The 22,450-nt window shown below is 38.7% G+C and overlaps 2 protein-coding genes across 3 annotated transcripts in view; both read right to left on the bottom strand.

Moving 5' to 3' along the window:
* The window catches only part of Kiaa1324l (KIAA1324 like), a 190,637-nt gene that overhangs the window by 29,372 nt on the left and 138,815 nt on the right, over window positions 1–22,450 (bottom strand). For both annotated transcript variants that reach the window (XM_029535634.1, XM_021189956.2), the window contains 8 exons: window positions 20,692–20,782; window positions 19,971–20,073; window positions 17,473–17,610; window positions 14,305–14,568; window positions 10,266–10,439; window positions 7,008–7,197; window positions 5,525–5,621; window positions 4,825–4,926 (listed from right to left, as the gene is read on the bottom strand). In XM_029535634.1, coding sequence (XP_029391494.1) covers window positions 4,825–4,926; window positions 5,525–5,621; window positions 7,008–7,197; window positions 10,266–10,439; window positions 14,305–14,568; window positions 17,473–17,610; window positions 19,971–20,073; window positions 20,692–20,782 — 1,159 coding nt within the window. The remainder of the gene's footprint in view (window positions 1–4,824; window positions 4,927–5,524; window positions 5,622–7,007; window positions 7,198–10,265; window positions 10,440–14,304; window positions 14,569–17,472; window positions 17,611–19,970; window positions 20,074–20,691; window positions 20,783–22,450) is intronic.
* Window positions 12,400–13,510, bottom strand: LOC110315954 (S-adenosylmethionine decarboxylase proenzyme 1-like). The gene is given in 2 exon segments (XM_021189959.2): window positions 12,400–13,243; window positions 13,245–13,510. Coding segments are annotated over 2 exon segments (1,005 nt in total). The 5' UTR covers window positions 13,479–13,510; the 3' UTR covers window positions 12,400–12,472.

The raw sequence follows: 22,450 nt of genomic DNA, 5'->3' as shown, positions 1-22,450 counted from the left end.
GGGACCTCACATGGCATAGGGCTAGCTAGCTCTTTAGGGGACCTCACATGGCATAGGGCTAGCTAGCTCTTTAGGGGACCTTAATAAGAACACCCATTTCATCCACGCTGTCAGAACCACTGTAAGCTAAACACCTTTCAAAGTTACTGCTTTCTAATATCCCTAGGCTGGGATTTAGCATTGTATTGTTATTTTAGCAAATGAATTTGGGGAACACAAATGCTCAAACCTAGCCAACAGAATTTTAACGTAAGGGTAATTTTTACCTGTGACTCTTAGAACAAGGAATTTAAAAACACACCTTTACAGATTCCCCTTTGCAAAGAATTCTTCTAAGATTAATTACCACAAGTTAGTACCTATTCAAGACAACATTAGTTAACTTGTTTCCTAGTTTCCTTTATCTATAGATACCTCTATTTAAAAATTATTCTAAAAATGTATGAATGTTTTGTGATATGATTATAACCATCTCTTAAAATGACTTACTCATGTTCAAACTGCACAATTTTAACGTGACTGCATTAAAGGATTCCCTTTCTTGATTACAGTGTTTGTTGGTTTGTTTTTGTTTTTGTTTTTTGTATTTTCAAATGTTCATAAAGCTGTTATATGTGTCAGTTCATTTCTGTTCTAGGAACATATTTTGTCTTACTCTTTTGCATTATCTTGCTTTTCAAATTTGGATATCTATTATCTTTCTGTAAAGAATCAGAGGAAAGAGATAAAAAAACAGTCTATCTCTGACTCTTAATTTCAAATAGATAGACTTTTTGACATTAATAGGCCTTCTTTGATGTCTCAACCAAATGCTTCATTAGAGTCCAATAAACTTAATGACTTTGATATAAAGACGAAATTTGAGCCTGTGGTATAAATCCCTGGAGTACCCAACTCTTGAACACTATCAGGACAGAACTGCAAAGCATCCCTTTGGTGAGATACAACATCTACAGAGGCTGTGATGATCATGAAATGAATTTGGATTCTGCAAGAGGATTTCACACAAAAAAAAATTATACTGACTAAAAAACAATTTAAGCAGTTGAATACGTTCATAAACTGGTAAGAAGTAAAGAGTGAAATGAAGATGATGCTCTTACATGAACATTAATGATGAATGCTTAAAGAAGGCAATTCAGTTAAAATAAGACACAAACAACTTGCAGATCTGCTGAGTTGTACCCTAGGATAAATCTACTTTGCCTCTTTATTAAGTGTACTTTTTGACAGATCTCGGGAGACATGGAAGGACAGTGGCTTGAAATATCGAGATGAAAATGCATTTTGTCACAAAAGAACAAGAGCTATTAGGAGATTGTTCCATCCCGGGTGTGGTACTCAACAGCTATACAACATCAGGCTCAATGCTTCTTACTTGGTGAAGCAAACATGTTTAACTCATGCATCTTCCAGATCACATCCATTCAGTGCCTGTTTTCTAAGAAGGTTCTTGTGTAATCTTTTCACTAACGCAAATGCCTATGCCCATGAATGGGCAATTCTCAAATGTAATGTTCAGGTACGCATTGTTCCATACAAACAGTCTCTTCAGCTTCATGTCCATCCATCTGTGAAGTTGGCCAGAGGTTTAAGAAGCCAGGGGGTGGACTCATCTATGCAGATTTATTTAGAGGTATTAGCCATCCTTTGCAGAAGAAACTTAGTGTGTACCCAAGGAGCAAAGTTCATTAGATTAAAAAAACCTCAGAAACAATTGTGGTTGTCGGATTTCACTTGCCAGAGATGCCACACTGTAAAGTTTTCACCTACATTTCTCCAACCCCTCCAGACACTTTTGGGAATTAGGGGATAGCACTACATACATGCATTTTCCAGATCAAGCAGAAAGTTTGATGTTTCTAATCACAGATAAAATTAAAATCCAGATAACATGATCCCTCTGAAGTATACACTCAGCAGAACATACACACACCCCTCTTCTCCCTGTGCAGACTCTTCACTTTTTAAGAGCTGAAGGGTCTTTTGAAAGTTTTCCTGACCACCAAGCTTCAAAGACCCTGCTGTCTATTACTATTACTGAAGCCATTTTCACATGGTTGGCCAAGAATAATTCCTGATGTGGCACTATTGTAAGGTCTCACTCTGACTTCTTGATCAACACCATCTGAAGGCCAATTGTCTGGTTAGCATCTTTTCCTCAGATATTTTTTTCCCAAATAATTTTTATTATTATTATTTTCTTTATTTACATTTCAAATGCTATCCCGAAAATTCCCTATACCCCCCCCCGACCCTGCTCCCCTACCCACCCACTCCCACTACTTGGCCCAGGNCTTNCCNTGTGCTGGGTCATATAAAGTTTGCCAGACCAAGGGGCCTCTATTCCCAGTGATGGCCGATTAGGCCATCTTCTGCTACATATGCAGCTAGAGACATAAGCTCAGGGGGTACTGGTTAGTTCATATTGTTGTTCCACCTACAGGGTTGCAGCCCCCTTCAGTTCCTTGGGTACTTTCTCTAGCTCCTCCATTGGGGACCCTGTGTTTCATCCAATAGCTGGCTGTGAGCATCCACTTCTGTGTTTGCCAGGCACTGGCATAGCCTCACAGGAGGCTGCAATATCATTTTGCTCAGATATTTTTAAAGCTTCCAAAAAAAATGCAACAATAAGTCTTCCTCAAAAGTAGAATGAGAAACCTGTCCATTACTTCCCTGTCCATTACTTCCCTGTCCATTACTTCCCTGTTATTACTTCCCTGTCTATTACTTCCCTGTTAGTTGGAAATCTTTATTCAGCCCTTCAGTAAAAAAAAAAACCTAATTATTTGAGACCAAGCAAGCTACTGTTTTTCTTGTGCTGATCCTTGGGCTCCCCCTTGTGCCTTGATGGGAAATTCACTCAAGAGAAAACTGAAAGTCTTAACATTTGACTGTGGGACTCAGTACAGCTTCCTAGAGCAGTTGTCTGCATGCACAATTATCACAGCTACAAATGAATTTTTATCAAGACCTGTGTGCCAAACTCTGCCATGAATACTACATTTCAAATCATATGAATACTACATTTCATTTCAGAAGGCCAAGACGCAAACAATAATACTAAAGAATAGAGAATCTGTTTCAGGAAAGTAGAGCATGTAAAATCTACGGTATGCTAGGTCAATAGAAACAACGCTTCGATTTTAGTATGGGTTTCAGTTGCCTTCTATTTTTAGAAATACTCCAGTGTTCAACACCCAGAGACTCAGAAATAAATTTTAACAACAGATATTCTAAGGTTTCTGCTTCAGGCAATCCAGAGAAACCCTGGTGAACACAGTAAAGTTCCCTTAGAGGTAAAGCTTGCTGGAAGCCAAAAAGAGAAACTTTACATTCTTCTGCTTATAAGATGCCATCCTTTAACCCCATGAGGCTATGTTTTATTTATAGTAAGAAATCAAAATGCACCCTGGCAGAGTAGAAACTGATTTATTTTCTACAGGCCATACCCGGTCGTTAGGATACCATCTGCTTGAGTCAGAGACCTGGCGAGGAACCTCTAAAGCCATCCAGATGGACTCTGAAGACCAGACCCGGAGAGGTTAATTACAAAATCTGGAAAAGGACCTCATGAGGACTATAGTCAATGTAATGAGCACACAACTCAAACGACCCAGCCGAACTCCTGAGTGATGAGATGTGTGTCTGTTTCTGGAATCTCCATATGTGCCTTTATGTAAAGACTCTAGTTTGCGGTGGGGACTCCAGCTGCAAGGGAGCAGAAGGGTGCTCTCTAGCTCAGGAGCATAATCTTTGCCCATTTCCCTATCCATGTCTATTCCTCTGTTCTCTCATTACATTCTTCTCTCACCTTCAATAGGTGAAAAGAATAACAAATCATTAGAGCAATGTGAACCAGAGAAGCAGCTGATGAAAAGCATATGCTAGTGCACCTATATATCCCCAAATAAGCCAACATTACTGTGTTGCTGGTGCTATTGTTGCTAGAATACACAGTAGTTTCAGGTATAGAGCAACATTTTCTAATCCACCTGTAGCATAAACAGGAGAGCTTTAAATTGCTCTTAAGTGAGGTTACAGAAAAACTAAATCATTTTCTTATTTAAAGGATTTAGATAGAACCATGCTATCATCAAAAGGTCCCTTAACTAAATATCCTGAAAATACTGAGATACTTAGGTGTCCTTCGTGGGAATCGTAGGCTGTATTTAAATGAATAGTTTTTAGAGCCTAGGAGTTATATTTTGGTGTTTCCAGCAAAAATTAACAGGATATATCAAATACAGACCACAGAGAACCGGTAATCAATTGAATATTCTGCATTGTGTTCTACTGGTCAGATTTATCCTGATGGTTCTACTACAATTTCACAAAAGCCTGGGCTTGAAACTGGACCTAAGCATTGTCTTCAAGACCTCATTCCCTTGCAGAGAAAGGCATCATGACACAAGTTAGATTAGTTAGTTCAAGGCTTTGATGTCCAGACAGTTAATTGTGGATCTAGTTCTAGGAAACAGGTACACTCCCATTCAATCAAAGGAGACTGATAAACAGTGAGAATAAACACAAAAATACAAACAGTGCAATTCATTGTTTACTGCCTAAGTCATTTTGAAGAGAGTTAGATGCAGAAGGCAAAAGGGACAAGGGAGTGTCATTGAAGATGCTGGGAGGCAGTATGATTGACTAGGACCTATTCATTTGAATCATGCCCTGACATATCCCTACAATACACCCATTGGTTCTTTTGTTCTCATTCTGCTTTATTTCCATAAAGAATATGTTTTAACAGCAATAGTCCTGACAGCTTTGCTTCCAACAAGGAATTCAACAGAATAACCCTGTAGTAAAAGTGAATACCTGGGGACTGATATCACACCTGCACCAGGTCTCATGGGATTACACCTCATCTTCACAGCAGTCGATCGTCCATTAATACAAGATGTGGTGGCTGTGGAAGACCTGTTGTAAAGCAGGCACTAGATTAAAGACCAAATACAATACAGATGACCAGGACAAAAGGGTCATGTACAGAATGGCTCCCATGCTCCATGAACAAACAAAAAGAGAAAATTATTAAAGGTTTCTAATTTCTAACTTGACACAAATTCAGTATATTGACTTCCACCACCTGTATGAAGATGACCCATCATTAAGGCATTTAGTAAAATTATTACGATTTTAATCACAACAAAATTTTTTGAAGGAAACAAGAGCCAATTGTATCAAAACATCAGGCTGAATAAAAAGTGGGTAAGTGAATAAGAAGTAATTACTGCTTAGGCAATGAACCAAAGCCTCCTGTGTGTGTGTGTGTGTGTGTGTGTGTGTGTGTGTGTGTGTGTGTGTGTGTGAAAGAGAGAGAGAGAGAGAGAGAGAGAGAGAGAGAATGTTTGCCATGCCAGGCTGCCATGCTAGGCTCCCTAAAGCAATATTATCTTTCTTTCTTGCCACTAGGAAATTATAACCAAGAATAAGAACTAAAATCTACAGATTGAGACGTATGAGCTCTTTATTTAAAAAAAAAATAGTCATAAGAAAAAAAAATACCTTCACTTACTTATAAAAGAAATGCACATCGGGCACTTGGCTCGGCGACACTGGGAACATATCCTCCTTGATATTAACGTTCTGCAAGGCAGTGTCAACCGTGGCACCTAGATGACATTGAAAAACAAACTCTGAAGCAGCGGGGAAGATTAGGTTTACTTAGTCTCCATACATCTGAGGACAAAATAGCTTTACCTCGACAACTGTCCCCTCACCCATCCCTCACCTGAAATATTAAACTGAGCCATTCCTGATAAGAATAAGAAGCCTTCCAACATCTCTAGGAAAAAAAGATTCTCAGCCCCAGCCATGAACTCTAGCTCATTTCGCTACCCTGGATGTTTTGTTCTTTTGTTTGTTTGTTTGTTTGTTTTTCTAGAATCTGTAGGATATATACAGTGGTTTAGATGGCTTCTACGGTTCCTTTTAGTCCTAATGTTTCAAACATCTATTCCAGTATTGCGCTCTTTCACTGAGTTTTGTCAGTAGACACAGGTTATGTTTGCTCACCTTAAGTACAGACATGTTTATTTCACCAAGCCTGGTGCTCCCATGCCCACACTTCAGCTAGTTTTATTTAATTACTGATTTGCTTAATCAGAAAGACAGGATTTCCCTTTTCTAAGATAAAACAAGCCAGCAGACTCAAACCTCTGCCAATTAGCGCGAACCTGGCAGCTGACCTTGGTGCTGAAGTTTTAAGCACCGTACATTTGGAGTCCACAGAAACATTCTCAGATCAGGTCTTACACCCCCAAATTTTCACTGCTCCTAGCAGTTATAATGAATTTGATTCCTAATAACCACTAAGGAACTGGGTTACTTTAAAACTTTCCTATATTACAGGACAGCAGACAAAGGGAACAAAACTCATCCTCAATGAAACACAGTAGTACATATTATGTCTTACACGCTTTTTAGATTTCCATAAAGAATTTTTATTTTTATTTGTACAGTTGCATACAATCGTGTGTATACATATGGAGGCTGGGGTTGATTCGAGGTATATCTCCTATCTCTATCTTATCTTTGAAACAGAGTCTCACTGGACCTAGAGATCAACCATTTTTGCTAAGCTAGCTGGCCATCAAGCCCTAGGGACTTTCTCTAACAGCACTAGGATTTTAAGCTAACCCACACGCCCAAATTTTGCAAAGGCACTAGGATTCCAAACTTAGGTCCTTGCCCTTGGGCTACAAATACCTGAGCCATCTCTCCAGGCCTATTTTTAATATCTAAAATTATTCAAGCAAAGAATCTGAATGAAGACAATCCTCTCATAAAACATTTTATCACATAGATTTCCATACAGGAATGCAGAACCTTCTTGTACTCCTGATACTGGCCAATAGTGATTTTTGCTTTGCAAAATGACAGTTTATTAGACTGCAGGCTTTAATTGTGTGTTGTAAACAGCAGTATTATGACAAGTTATTGTTACGATATAATGAGAATGAATACATACCTCCATATATTAGCCAAAGGAAACTTACCTAGAAACATATCTGCCAGAATGATAGACTGAGATGACAAGGCTGCCCGGAAGCCCTTACTTTCAGAAGGAATAATAGTTGACTGGCATACAAATGCTCCAACCAAATTTGTGTAGTCATCTGACCCTGTCACCATTTCCTTTAGCGTAAAGTCTGAAATATTGTTGGTACAGAGAGCCATCTTTCTCCCCTAGGAAAGCAAAGCCACAAGCAAAGGGTTCACTGATAATCCATCTTTAACCTGAATCTCAATTAGCTTGTGACTTTTTATCAGACTGGGTGCTATCTCCTTACCACAGAGATGCCCATTTCAATGTTCTGGGATGATGCCCAGGCATCAGTCTCAAGGCAATTCCAATGTTCAGTAGAGGGTGGGAGTTGATGAAGTTAAGCTAAGCCAAAACACTGGTCCTCCTACTACAAGCATCATTTGTTTTGGATGAAAGCCATATAACTCCAGGAAGTAAATATCATCTAAAAAACTGTTCACTTCATAGGCATTCAGGGGAGGCAGCAGACTGCTGATGAAGATTTAAATGCCAAGGAAGAAACTCTTTCTCTTTTCTCCTTCATGAGTCTAAGTATGGTTGTAGATGGCCTAAAAGCTATATTACTACAGAGTTCTAGGACATCCAAACTCTAGACTCTTAATCACCACTGTACTTTAGTAACCTACTCTTGGACATAGTGGTATATCAGTTTATAAAATAATTTGAAAGAATAAAAGTGAACAAGAGGTTAACTTTTCAGCCAGAGGCTGATTGTATTTGTATAATGTTTAAATACACTGCAAGAACTATCGCTTGCTCTATAATTTTTACAGAGAAATATAAAATGAAAATTGGAAAGCTATTTTATTAACCTTAAAGTCAATACACACAGATATGAAACATAAATAGTTCTCATTTTTAATGCATCTAGCAATTTTAACATATAAATTTTCTCTCACCATAAGGCTTTCTCATCACAAAATAGGGGAAATAAATCTTTACTAAATTGTTGTAGCCAAGAAAATAATAAAAAATGGCTAAAAGTCCTGGGGGCCGGGGGGGGGGAGGAGAAAATGACAAAACCTAAAAGAAAACAAGTGAGAACAGTAACAAAAAGTTGGGCTTAGTTCCTGCCTATTGTATTCACATGAGTTTGAGGTTATCCTGGACTATATATTGAGTTGTAGGTTACCCTGGGCTACTCACCCAAAAGAAAATAAAACACACAACATACATACATACATATATACACACATACATACTTACACACAAAACCACACCACATACATACACACTTATGAACACATATATACATGCACATGCATACAGAGAGAAAATGAATGAATGAATGAATGAGGACATTTAACAAGACAAGGATCAGACAGTATACAAAAATAGTATTAAGAAATACAAAAGATAGTGGAACTAATCTCATTTATTGCTTCATATCAAGGTATTTATTATGCATTCCTTTATTAAGTGGAATGATAACCTAGTGTGTTGAATTACCCCCTGTAAAGCCAGGTCCTGAGAAGTGCTTTGTTTTAGCCAGGGTCCTATTGCTGTAATAAACCACCAATGGAGGAGCTAGAGAAAGGACTGAAGGAGCTGAAGAGGTTTGCAGCTCCATAAGAGGAACAATAATATCAACCAACCAGAACCCCAGAGCTCCCAGGGACTAAACCACCAACCAAAGAGTACACATTGAGTGACCCATGGCTCAAGCTGCATATGTAACAGAGGATGGCCTTATCTGGCATCAATGGGAAGAAAGTCCCTTGGCCCTGCGGAGGCTTGATTCCACAGTGTGGGGGAATGCTAGGGCAGTGAGGCAGGAGTGGGTAGGTGAGTGAGGGGACACCCTCATAGAAGCAGGGAGAGGGAGGATGGGATGGGGGTTTTCGGAGGGGAATCCAGGAAAGGGGATAACATTTGAAAGGTAAATAAAGAAAATATCTAATAAAAATTTTCCTAAAGAAAAAAAAAAGCAACTTGGAGAGGAGTTTGTTTCATCTTTTTCATTTCATTTAACAAGTTTGTCATAGCATCTCATAATGATGATGATTGGATATATAGGGGTAAATATGAAAAAGACAGAGGAAAATTTTCCCATTACATATTAATGTTTGACTTTGTTAATGGCATATATAATGGATATTCTCTCTTTGTCTCTCTCTCTCTCTCTCTCTCTCTCTCTCTCTCTCTCTCTCTCTCTCTCTCATGTGTGCCCCACTTCCAAACTACAACCTCACACAGCAATGAAAATATGGTACCTACAGTGGTAATATTCTCCCATTGATGGTAACAAAGTTCTGCTTCTTCCATCCCACCAAGTAAATACCATATTCATCAGCAGAGGCTACATTATCAATTAACATTTGATCCTGTGTATCTCTTTTTGAATTTGGACAGAATTCCTCCTGGTATTTTCCCTCCTTTAAAAAATATAACCAGAATTCGTGTTGTAGGTAGAAAAGGAAAGCTGAGAACTGGCAGAACATGAGTTCGTGGAGTATTGTACGGGTGCTTCATAGGAGAGTAGTATGTGAGTTGGTTGCCTGAGGGAGGGGAAGATCTATGAATATGAATCATAGCATCACTCAACTGGGTAAACCTAGATAGAGCAAAGGGGCAGAGGCAAGAATTCCTTCTTCCTGAGCCTGCCACATTCTCCTCCCGCCACAGACATTAAGACGTCAGGTGTTCTGACCTTGGGACCCTAGGACTTATATAGCAATAGGCCCAGGACTGAGTCTTCAGCCTTCTCTTATTCTAAAGCCTTTGTACTTGGGCTGAGAGAGTCTATCATAAGGTTGTTCATACCAACAACTGCTTACATCAGTTCTTCACATAAATCTCCCTTCATTTAGGTACATTTTTTTCTGTCCCTAGGGAACACTAACACAATAAGCTTCTTTACATCATAACACCTTACCTATATTTTAAAACAAATGAGATTAGCAAGTTTAACCAGTTTATCCTTTCACACTTTCAGGAAGAAACAGAGGGAGGGAAGAACTCAATGTATTTAAGCCATACCTATAAGGCTTGCAGTTCATCTGATTAGATATCAGATTGACTGACAATCTGACCAGATGAGACTGCCCTGATAGAGAAAGCTGTCCACAGGATAGGAAGTGACAAGACTTCAAAACAGCAACCATTCTTGACATTAGTTGTTGATTGCTGTGCAGGTGTTATTGGTCATTTAACATAGATATCTTACAACAAATAGAGATCCATCTCACCGCCGACAGCCAGAACTCACCTCATGCCCACATAAACTGATATTGAAGAAATGGAAGTATTTCGTTCCCTTGGAGGTGAAACTGGGGCCATTCATCAGCGAGCCCACACTGCTGAGGTTGCGGAAGTCATAGTGCAGGGTCTGGTTTTCTTTTTCATGGTAGAAAAAGCAGTCACTATAGCAAAGCGAGTGGTCCTTCATTTAAAGAAAGAGAAATGAGCAATAATGCAGAAGGATTAATAACTGCTATGAAGAAAATGTTTTCAAAAAGTTCTAGCTATAAAATCTTCCAGTAATTGCTGTCTTAGCTATATTTTGTCATACCAGGGATAGAGGATTCCTAATCGCTAAATGTCTCTACAAAAAGTGCAGAAGAGTCAGGATTTTTTTTTTAACTAGACAATTAAGCAAACTTTTATTGAAGCTTACATTGTGGTACAGAAATACATTTCAACTGATAAAATTCCAACACCAACAAAGAGAAATTATGGCACCAAAACTTCCCCACCTATAATTAGACTAGATCACTAGTTTACCTACAGTTGTTCTAGGCTTTGTTCCACACAAACCTATGCAATTCTCAACATTAGGATTAATTTAAGATGGGGAAATCAGACCTCAAGCCAAAATCTACTGGGTTACAAAATCCAGCTTAACTAAGCACTGGTCCTCCAAATAGCAATTCATAATAGGTGCTGTGCTCATTACAGAGCCAGTCAGGAAAAGGTGACNGAAAGCTTCCAAGGAAGCCTTCAACCAAAACCGTGTACAAAGAGTCCAGACAGTGTTCCGACTGCTTGATCTCAAACCAAGTAGATTCCATTTAGAAATGCTAAAAAAGTGTTTCGTTATAAATACGGAAGGAACAAAACATCATCACTTCGTCAGTCCAGAAACTACCAAGAAAACAGGAGGGCAATAAATAGGGAGTGTAGTCCAGTTTGCTTTCTGTTTAAGATCCCACCAACGTGCTGACTCTTCAACGCCCATTATTTCTAGTGCCATTAAATGGATTCAGAATATTGCGCCGTTCCATCCATTCATACATTCACTATCTGGCTGAGTAACCTGGAGAGGCCTCCTCCCCTCTGGTCTGTTATTCATCTGAANGCCATGGTGAAAGGAAGACCAGAGACCAGCCAACAGCAGGACAGGTGGGAACCACAGATTCTCCTTTAGTAAAACCTGGTGGCAGCGGCAGCACTTACTGAGGTCAGAATGCTTAGGACTACATTTCTGCTTTGACATAGTGGACATTCCTATCACTTAGTAAGTTAGCGAAGGCATGGCAGGCACCCAATTAATGCTAATTAAGGTGCACTGCCAGCCAGCCTATCATTCNGTGGAGTTTTCTTTAATGGGTTCTCCTTGCTCATGGCCCTGGAGACCCAGTTCTTTTCATTTGATACATTCAGTTTTGTCATTTATCTTCCACAGAAGTTCATGCCAATAAAGAGACCACATTCTTATGTCTTAGGAAAAAAAATTAAGCAAGGGACCATGTCCAAACTCTCATCTGGGGTGTAAGATTATAATATGAGCCCACAGTGTAACAGTGTATNGCTTCATCAGAGGTGGTGGAAAAACCATAGGACTCTAATGCAGGAGCAACTATTAAAACAGCAGAACACAAAACAAGCAACTGGAATCATTTTCTTACAAAGACTCAACTTGTGGAAGAAAAACTTTAATTGCCATTGCATAAAACACCTGTATGAAGTAAAAATTGGTTTTGAGTAACATTAGTAGAGAATATGCCCTAGAAAGTGGAGGTAACTGGATGTAAAAACTCTGGCAGCAATTTAATAGAACAGTCGCAGATGTCAGCTGAGGCCGCATCTAATGGGGACGAAAGCCNTGTCTGTGGGGAATTTTGGATGATGCCTGCAGAAATATTACACTGTGCATAAACCAAATTGTATCATTTTCACAAGTGTCGTAAAGATTCATACAGTCAAAGTTCTTTTCTACATGCACTTCAGTTCCACAGCAAGAGTGGCATAGAACACCTAAACACAGAAGAGAGCATTCATGCAAGATACCTAACTCCTTGATATAATAATGCATACACTTCAAAATGATTACACTATCATTACACCTAGGGCTTTCTGCAACTCCGAGGCAGTGGTCACAGTCAGCATGGCCCCCGGGGTTAGCATCTGGAAAGCAGCCACCACCTCCCCCGTATGTCTTCTCTTTTTGTGTTTTTTCTTCTTCATTTTCCCTAATCAACTCTGCTGTTGTTGCTGTTTCTTAGCAAAACTGGTAAAAACAAGATTGTAATCATTGAACATAGCACTCTGGCCATCAAGATGTTTAAAGCCGTCAATCTTCTGGGGCGAAATAAGCACTGTGCGACATTTAGAACTCTGATTAACAAACAAGGTGGTCACAAATTTTCCTGGCTTGAAGACTTCCACAACTTTCCTGATCAGGTCATCATAGGAGGTCTGACTGAGGTTTGTTTCAAAGCTAACATAAGAAAATTCTGGTTCTGGAGTGATGTGAATAGTCCAATATGTTCCATCCGATTTCATTCCATTCATCGAGTAGCCACAAGGATTGAACAGTGTGGCATCAATGACAGAACCTGGTATCAGGTCACGAATTCCACTCTCACGAGTGACATCCTTTGCAGTAACACCATCTTTCATGTAGAACTGGTCCATAACTGCTGGGTCAAGCTCACTCATCAGAATTTCCAGGGTTTGATCTGGCTGACTGATTATTCGGCTCTCTGGGAAATCCAAAGTATACGAATACCAGCAGTCAGAATTCATGNGTCCCATACAATATGCTGCTCCATTTGGGAAAACTGCATTAAGAAACTCGATTTCTTCCTGGAAATTCCGGTGTGGGTACCCTTGGTGAGAAGGNTTCATGAAATTCTTACGAGAATAAAAGAAGCTTTGAATTGAGTCAAACCTACTGTAATCCCTAGCAAGCTTCAACAGGGGAACCAGTGCTTTCAGTAAGAGGGTGGTACCACATGTCTTCAAAAATGAAACGTCTCTTGGAGACAAACATGCTACTNTCACTGAGTACATAAGCTTCCTGCTTGTCAGTCTTTGTCACACTTANGATTGAGCACTGCACATCCTTCAAAAGGACATCCCACTCAGATCTTGGGATGGTACGAAGATCCCCAGATCCCTGGCTTGCGTCGGACTGCTGTCTGGAAAACCAGACCTCCAGCAGTTTCTCGGTCCCTTCGAAAAAATGTGCAGCTTCCATCACCGTGAGACTAGCGAACAACCAACAACCACAGAAAAATCAACTAAATTAAATCTCTTCTCCCGCCGCTCCTACCGCCGCTGCGGATTGTTCCAGCTGTGTTACTAAAGTTCAGGTTCCTTTTTTTTTTTTTTTTTTTTTTTTTTTTTTTTTTTTTTTTTTTTTTTTTTTTTTTGCTATAATTTTATATTAACTTTTTTTTTGAAAAAAGGACTAATAAAATTTTCCCGGCTATTTTCGTGAGCGAAAGTTGAATGTGAGTCTGTTGGAAATAGAGGCAGATACAGTTCAGTCTCTTGTGGTCCGCTGCCTTCCCGTTAGAGAGAGTTGAGTGAGCGCTAGCTAATGTCGCCGGCCATACTGTGTAAGCCAGGATTTTTTTTAATCAGGGATATTTTCTCAGATAACCTCCTTATGGGAAGCTATTTTTAAGAAATACTAAAATCTTTCCATGCTTTCACAGACAATAAAACCCTTCCGTTGAGCTACTAGTCTGCTGCTCTGCTTCAAACTTGAAATGCTGTACGCCACGAGTAATGCTTTCTAGGGCACTTCTACATCCAGCCCACAAGAGCAGTTACTCCTCCTATCTTGGAAATGCACAAGATATCAATTTTAGTATTTTTGAAAAAAATTCTTATTTAAACATTTTTCCCTCACATTTTGTCACTAGTAACCAGCATTTCCACAGCATAAATTCAGAGCTTAATTAATGTAAGAGAAGAGAAAACAGGAAAGAGAATTGCAGAGCATTTTCCAGCATCAATAGCAACTCCACATAGCTCCCCCCCCCCCCGAGGGAATAACTGAAAAGCTACTCCCTTACCTGGCTGCTTTTACTTCCAGGCCCACACGGAATGCAAGCTTCCTTGCCATAGACCTGGTGGATGGACAGGTAGGTGTCGGCTGGACACTCCTTGCACTGGTTGGTTTCTTTCTCGATGTAGTGGCCTGGGGGGCAGGGTACACATGATGAGGCCGACTGCTCGGAACCCAGGGCACAGGCACGACATGATGCTGCTACCCCATCAACTGCATTAGTGGCTGTGATAGAATAAATCTTTACCACATCATTGATGAAACGTCTGTTCTAGAAAGAGAGCAGAGAGAATGGCATCTGCCTTGGAGTGCAACTGCATGACCAAGTTTGTGTTTTTGTCGACACCACAGAATGCTCCAGACTGACAGCTTGAGTAACAGTGGGTTCCTTTCACTCCCATTCAGCAATTCTAAACAGAAGCCCTTAAATCTTGACATTAGAAGCCACTTTCTATAACCGTGGAATTCCAGGTGTGTTACTGCAGTTGACATCAGGCACATCATAATTGGCACTGGCACAGTTACAGACTGTATCCAAAACCATAGCGGAGTAGCTTTATATCTCACCTTGGTTTACCCACGCATAACGCTTGATGATACGGTCTGATGCTGAAAGTCTGGATGGGTGGAAAATCTTGGAAGGTAAGGTCCTCTTTTCATCACTCAAATACTGTGTGATACTGATAGACCCATTCTGAGCCCTTCTTTCCCTCTCCAGCCCCTCCCCTAAGCAATGCATTTGAATTTCTATCAAAAGGATATCAAAGGAGCAAGCAAGAACGCTGAACCCTGTCTCGTTTTTTTCCTCTTGTGGTACAGGATTAATTAAGGCCAGGTTTTTGTCACCCTAGTGTACAGTGTCAAATCTGACTACTTAACGCTCTTCTAGACCAAGATGAAAAGACAAAGAGACGATGTAGTTCCATCTGTGTTCACCCCTCGTGTTTATATTCTGAACACTAAATAACAACCCCCAAGGAACAATGTGAAGTCATGCAAAGTCTGGGGACTGGCTTCCCACTGAAAATCTGAATAGAAAAGAGGAAAATGAACCACACGTGCCACCACAACCATGAGGCTACTCCCAGCAAAGCTCAACCTTGTTCTCATTTTGATAAAGTCACATCTGTGGAGATACAGAATAAATGACATGCCTGAGACTAGGGAGACGGCGCAGTGGCAAGGTGCTCGCTGCATAAGCAACAGCACCCTAGTTTGGCTCCCAAGCAATCAGATAAAAACTGGGTATGGTACCATGGGCTTCTAACCCCAGTGATGGGGCACTGGGTGGCACAGAGGCAGATATCCCAGAGGCTTTCTAGCCTGCTAGTCAAACCAAAATAGCTGTTTCTAGATTCTCTGAGAGTTCCTGTCTCAAAAAAAAAATAATGTTGAGAATAATTAGATGACTTCCAATGCTGTTTCTGATCTGCATATAGACACACATTCATAGATATACAAGTACAATCAAAAGATAGCACGCACACAGATGTATGTACCCCCCCACATACATACATACATACATACATATGCTAATATTGAAACACATGGAATTTTCATAGAGATGATTAGGTCTATGCTAACAATGAAAATCAAAGAAAGGATACAGGGGAATGCCAGGGCCAGGAAGCAGGAGTGGGTGGGTTGGGGAGCAGGGTGAGGGGACTTTCTGGATAGCATTTGAAATATAAATGAGGAAAATATCTAATAAAACATTGTTTAAAAATAAAAAATAATAAATAAAAAATTAAAGAAAGGCAATGTTTGGCTTTGTTCTACCATTACATATATATATATATATATATATATGCATTCTTTCTAAAATAAGACAGTATCATAATGAAAAACATAAACCCACACTAGTTACTGACTCTTAACCAAATGTTACTGGTTGGATAAAGGAGAAGGAAGCTAGGAAGCTTCTCATAAAGACTTAAAAACAAAGGTTTAAGTAAAATCAAAATTGAATTTTCTCTTAAGCAGCAACAGCTGTATTTGCTCATCACTCAAAGTAAAAGAGTTCTGCTGTTATTCCAATTTCATACATTCGTACTCTCAAAAAAATTAAAAGTTGTAATTTTTTATACCAATTTACTATATACCAAGGTGACAGACTCAAATTACTGTCAGTTTTATATACATCACCACAAGTGAGCATCACCTTTGCATTGTAAAAGAAATAAGACTATGGGATCATATTATCTTGTATAGTGATGTACAATACTGTGTGGGGTCATATTATCTTGTATAGTGAGTACAATACTGTGTACATCTCATGGTGAAACTTTAAGGTTCTCTGAATGGAATTTATAGTATCCTATGTACTGTGTTAGCATTCTGTAAAGAGAAGAGGGACATATTCTATGGATGTGTGGTGAGATATAGGGGAAGGGGGTGCCTCAGAGGGCCCATGCCAAGGCATCCCTTCCCCCTGAGGGACCGGCCACATGATGGTAAAGTATAGAATAGAGTTTATTCAGGGCATGGGGAGGGGAGTTAAGAGGATAGTAAAAGCAGAGAAAGACAGACAGATGAGACAGAGGGGGGGGAGAGAGAGAGAGAGAGAGAGAGAGAGAGAGAGAGAGAGAGAAAGTAAGTAGAGGAGTAGAGGCTGGCCATGAGCACATGGAGAGAGGTGGGGGGAAGGGAAACAGAGAAAGAGCAAGAGAAAAACAAGAGACCAAGAGAGCAAGAGGGTGAGGAAGGGGTGCAGCCCCTTTTATAGTGTGATCAGGCCTACCTGGCTGTTTCCAGGTAACTGTGGGGTGGAGTTTAGACAGAATGCTAACATACAGGTTATAGTGTTCTGCACGGGAAATCATAATTTCATTCATTGATTTCACATCTCCATTATAGAGTTCATAATGCCCATATGAAGCTTATAGTATACTTACAAAGGGCTTGTATTATACCTTTAAAAGATTTATAGACTCCAGGATAAAGGTCAGAATGTGTTTATATAGAGAACACAGCTTACCGGCACACAGCTTGTGATGAGCTCAACAGAGTTCATATTGACTTGGGTAGAGTACACATGCCCTTTCAATCTCATAATGCTGTATATGGGGCACATGATGCATCTGTGTACAACTTTTCATGTATACAGAAGACATCACTATGCTCTGAATGGAGATTACACCCAGGGGTAAAGAGTAAGAAAATGGTTGGAACTTACATCTTGACCTTGATTTGTCCTCTGGAATGCCCATGTAAATGTAAATGTTGCGTTCTTGAATATGACATGAGTGTAAGCTTGCTTTTCTTTGGTTCCTCCCCATGATTCCACCACATTGGTACTTTTTCTATTTATATCCTAAAACAGTAGGGAAATATTTACAAATAAAGCACAAACTCATTATTAATACAAATATATATCCATTACAAAGATGTACTTTTATTTGGCGAAAGCTGTGTAGGATCCTGCTGCACACTACCTGTTCTAAAAATACAACTCATAAAACTCCCACAAACACACTGTCAACAAAATGAGAAAGAAATCCCATGTGCCTGGATGTTTAAGACACACACTTAGGAAACATAGAAGCGAAAATTTCTCCGACTCCCTAGGGAAAACGTCTAGGATCCTCACTGAATGAAAGGCTTCCCATTCAGAATTTTTTTTCTTTGAGGGACTCTCACAGAACCATTGATGTAGAAATTCTAAGTTTCCCTCTGAACTGTACTCACTACAGATTGATCCAATGAAAGATAACCAGAATGCTACCCCATGCTCATTAAGTACTCTCTGGACAGTGTCTGAAGTCCGTGAAGTTGCATTTATAAACTATTTTATCTGTGACTTTCTTAGCTAAATTTAGGAGAAGAATCATGAAGATTTGAGATATCCCAAATAATATACCACCATTAACACGACCTGAAAGCAAGTATAATCCAATCCAATTGTATATAATTTATTTGAAATGAAAACAAAGGTTAAGTCTGAAGTTTTAAGTCAAGCTTTCTTTTAGAATTTCTGATAAATAACTTGTTTTTATTAGTTATTTGGGATATTGGGAATACACTGGCATGGACTCAAAATTTGTCTCTTCCTATAATAAAAAAGGATCAACAATATTATTAAGCAATCAAATATAGACAACAGTATGGAAAAATGATTCCCACACATTACATTAATTTTATTACCAAATAACTAAATTATGATGCTTTCCACTTTCAAAAATCATTAAATAATGTTCTGAGTTACAGTAAAATGTTATTTGATATCCAAAACATTATTATTTGTGATTTAATTTGACAACGCAAAACTCATGATAAAACAAATCACTTAAAGACTGAAAAGAAGATTGTTATCAGGCTCTGCTATAAGACATCTCTACAATGATTTGTAACATGTAAGCTTGGCATGGTGGTACCCTCAGGCGGATGGCTCATTGGAATCACAAGGTTAAATAGTGAGAGCTTGTCTCAGTAAACAGATTCAGTGGGATAGATTTTTAAAAAGGAGAGGACACAGAATTGGAGATGGGAAAGTACTGGGAGAGAATGGAAGTGGAAATAGGAAATGGGATATGATCAAAATAATCATATACATGTGTGTGAATTTATCAAAGAATAAATTAAATGTCATTGGAAACAGAATGACTGTTAAGACCAGGAGGATGGGGAAAAGATGTCAGAATGAAACAACTTTGTGTGTCCTAATTTTAAAATGAGGTTGTTTTTTTTTTAAACAAAAAATGAGGGGAAAATGTACTGCTCAGGGTAAGGGGAGGAATGTGGTTGATGTTAACTATTATTATTACTCATAGAGATGACCTGACAGCAGCATAAATGAGAGGAGATGGAAACAAAGAATTGGGATCATCAAACTGGTCCAGAGAGGAAAGGAAACTGATTGTCTGCAATGGTGCTGAGCACAGCTTCGTAGGCTAAGACAGAAAGCCCCAGCTGGGAGGACAACTGGGAGGACTGAGGACTCATGGGTGTGAGAGAGATGGCTCTATTGAAGATCATCCATGACCTTTTGCTGCCTACATGTCAGCCTTTAGCAACCACACATAAAATGTTTAAGTATTCATTCACCTTGGATATCATAGAAAAAAAATCTGTAAGACCAAAAGTTCACTAGAGACAAATCAAAAACACACCAAAGTAGAACTATAAAGTCACCATTTCGCCAAAATGATAGACTTCAGTCAACAAATATTTAAAATGTCCATGTGATCTCAGTGTATTTGAACCGCTACATTTCTCAAGTTAGGATTTGAAAATTAAGTCACATCTAGAAAACAAATAAGCAAATTTGACATGAACATAGTAAATTCTCTTGTCTAAATGTACTAGATTAAAACAGAAAGTTTTGCTTTCTTTACAGTACTCTTATGTGCCCATTATTTTCTGTTGTCCCTTGCTAATGCATCTTCCCTTATGATGTTTGCATTGCTAAGTAGTTGAGATATTAGAGGAAGCTTTTTAATCAGCATACAATAATTTTCTAAAGTTGATATTTTGTGGCCTTTACCTGGGAACCTTCACCATGAGGAATGAACACTGACTTGTTGAGCCTTATTGCACAATTCCTAGTAAATTCTTTATGTATTTTTAAAGTATTTTTGGAAAGTTCTAAGAAGGCCAAGAAAACCATCCCTTATTCCAACTTGGAAGACAACAATAACTTGAAATACACTATGAAATCTTCCTTCAATCACTCACCACCATGAAGTACAAAACACAGTCAGCTGAACAGAGAGTCTCAAAAACAAATGTTATCCTTCCCAGTTCGGAACCTGTGGCTCCAGTCATAGATGTTGGTGGTCTACATGACAGATTAAAATTGCAATATCAATAATATATTCTGAATGCAATTCCAAACAATTAAAACCTGTGTACTCATTAAACTGAAAATCTAGCTCCTCTCTTCAACTAAGCTACCTGAGGAAGAACAGGCCCTTCCTTTCTCTGGCTGTATGTCCACACCCTTGTTCAAGATTGTGATCACATGCTTGAACCCCCTGCTTCTAAAGGAAGGAAAAGCCTCACACTAGGAAGTCTCAACATAGAGGAGGCTACAGCAAAGATACACGTAAATGTGCTGCATACTAACTACAGATATAATTGAGATTAAACAACAAAATATACTCCTGAAAATCACTTAGACTAAGTCTTCTGAGTTATAGATCAAAGCATTGCGGTTATTACAGGGTTAGTTGTGAATCTGCTAACACATTTCAGCTTTTTCTCAGGAATACACAAGACTAACACTTTTAGGTTCTCAGTGACTAATTCCATAGACATTCCAAATGATATCATATATCATCCTCTGGCATATTGTTGTTTACTTGATAATAAGAACACACTCCATAGAGCCAGTCCTGCTTCCCTATTTATATATAGGAGGTGAAGGTTCTCATACAAAGGAATCAGCTTCTCTTACTTAAATCCTGGGATGTGCAAGTTTAAGATGAGATAGTCATTGTCAGAGCCTCCAGCTCCACTCCGGATGTGATCTCCAGCCACCTCCCAACCTGAAAATGATGAAAGACATTTTATTAGTCAATTTGCATTAATTAATAACAAAAATGTTATAAATATGCCAATATAAAAGCCAAATACATATTTATGCTCAAAGTTAGAAGCACTCCAGAAAAAAAAATCTCACATTTTAAAATATCAATTATAGACTACATGCTCAAGTACACTTGTAGCTATCAATAAAGACATTCCAACTGTACCACTTTGCATACAAGTTAATTAATGTGATACTGGTGAGGGTTTTTCTCAACGAAACATAATTTTTCAAACAGAAACAGATGGTCTTTATCCATTCTGACACACTGTGATGGAAAATTCCCACTCTGCTGATAGCCAATGGAAAACTGAAATTTCAAATTACTTATTAAAGATTTAGGGTCAGGAGTTCTTTTCAGTTTACTGTATTGGTATTTCCCAATTTAACTTTTACTAAATCCCATTAAGTATGGCATGCATAGGATAACAGATGGATCTCCTTCCCTGAGGAGTAGGAGATTTGAGGCATACACATGCTAACAAGTGTCAAGTGATAGTTTTGTGCACAGGAAGTTCTGCACAGGAGCAATCAATGTACCACAAGCCAAGACAAGCATTGTAAAATGAATAAAGATGATGCATCCACGTAAAGCATCAAGCAAGCTCATTAGCTAAGGGTAATACCTTAAGCATTGATGTATCTGCAAACATTATCCACTACTTTGCGAGATATAACATTAACACAGGCATTAATATCAGTACTAGGTTGGCAACTTGGTAATTTTCAAAAATAATAATTTATTAAAAATTAGTATGTTGAGTACACACCAAGAAAACATAGTAAAAATAATATGTACTCATCCATTAGAGAAATGTTGATAGCTCTACTGCCTAAAGGCTCCCGTGATTGAAAACAAAAGCCGCTATCAGCTCCTATCTTAAGAGGTGAGTAACCAGGGTTCCCTGTATCCCCAAGAAAGGAGAGTATCGGTGTTAGGAGAAGAATTTGGGTTTAGAAGATAGGTATACGACAGGGATAGCAAGGACCAAGACAGCCCATGTAGAACAATCAAATGCCAAGAAAGCAGAGACTGGGGCTGTATTTCTAAGAACACCTCTGTGAATCTCTGAATAACAAGGAGAGTGAAAGAAAGCCAAGGAAAAGGCAAAAGGAAATGATTGTGTGTGGGCGTGACTATGCTTCAAGGAGAAAGCCTTACCTCACGTGTTTCAGTATTGCCCAATGCAGAGTCCACCAACCTTCCCAACTTTTTGTCTATTTTGACTAAGAAATATAGATTTGTTTTCACTTACTTTGATTTTTTTAGTGATATCACAAACATTTCTCCATTACAAATCACTTTATATTCTATATCTAATTTTATTTAAGTATATATCTAGTGTCCAAAAATTTTTTCTCCTGCTTTTCATTCTTATAAGAAACATTAAAATTAACATCTTTGTGTACAACTTCCTTCTTCATATTACCATTGTCTCATTGGTATAGATCACCACAAACAGTACTGCTGAGTCAGAAGAATAGAAAACCTTTATGGAAAGGCATTTTCAAATTCCTTTAAATAAAATTTCTATATAATAAAGACATACATAGTATTTCATTCTGTCACATTACCTTATACATGTAAACAATATTCTATTGCTGGAAAGTTAGATTATTTCCATTT

This window comes from Mus pahari, chromosome 2, assembly GCF_900095145.1.
Source record: "Mus pahari chromosome 2, PAHARI_EIJ_v1.1, whole genome shotgun sequence".
Classification (NCBI taxonomy): Eukaryota; Metazoa; Chordata; class Mammalia; order Rodentia; family Muridae; genus Mus; species Mus pahari.
Note: the sequence above shows the minus strand (reverse complement) of the source record. Positions and strands in the feature narration are given on the sequence as shown.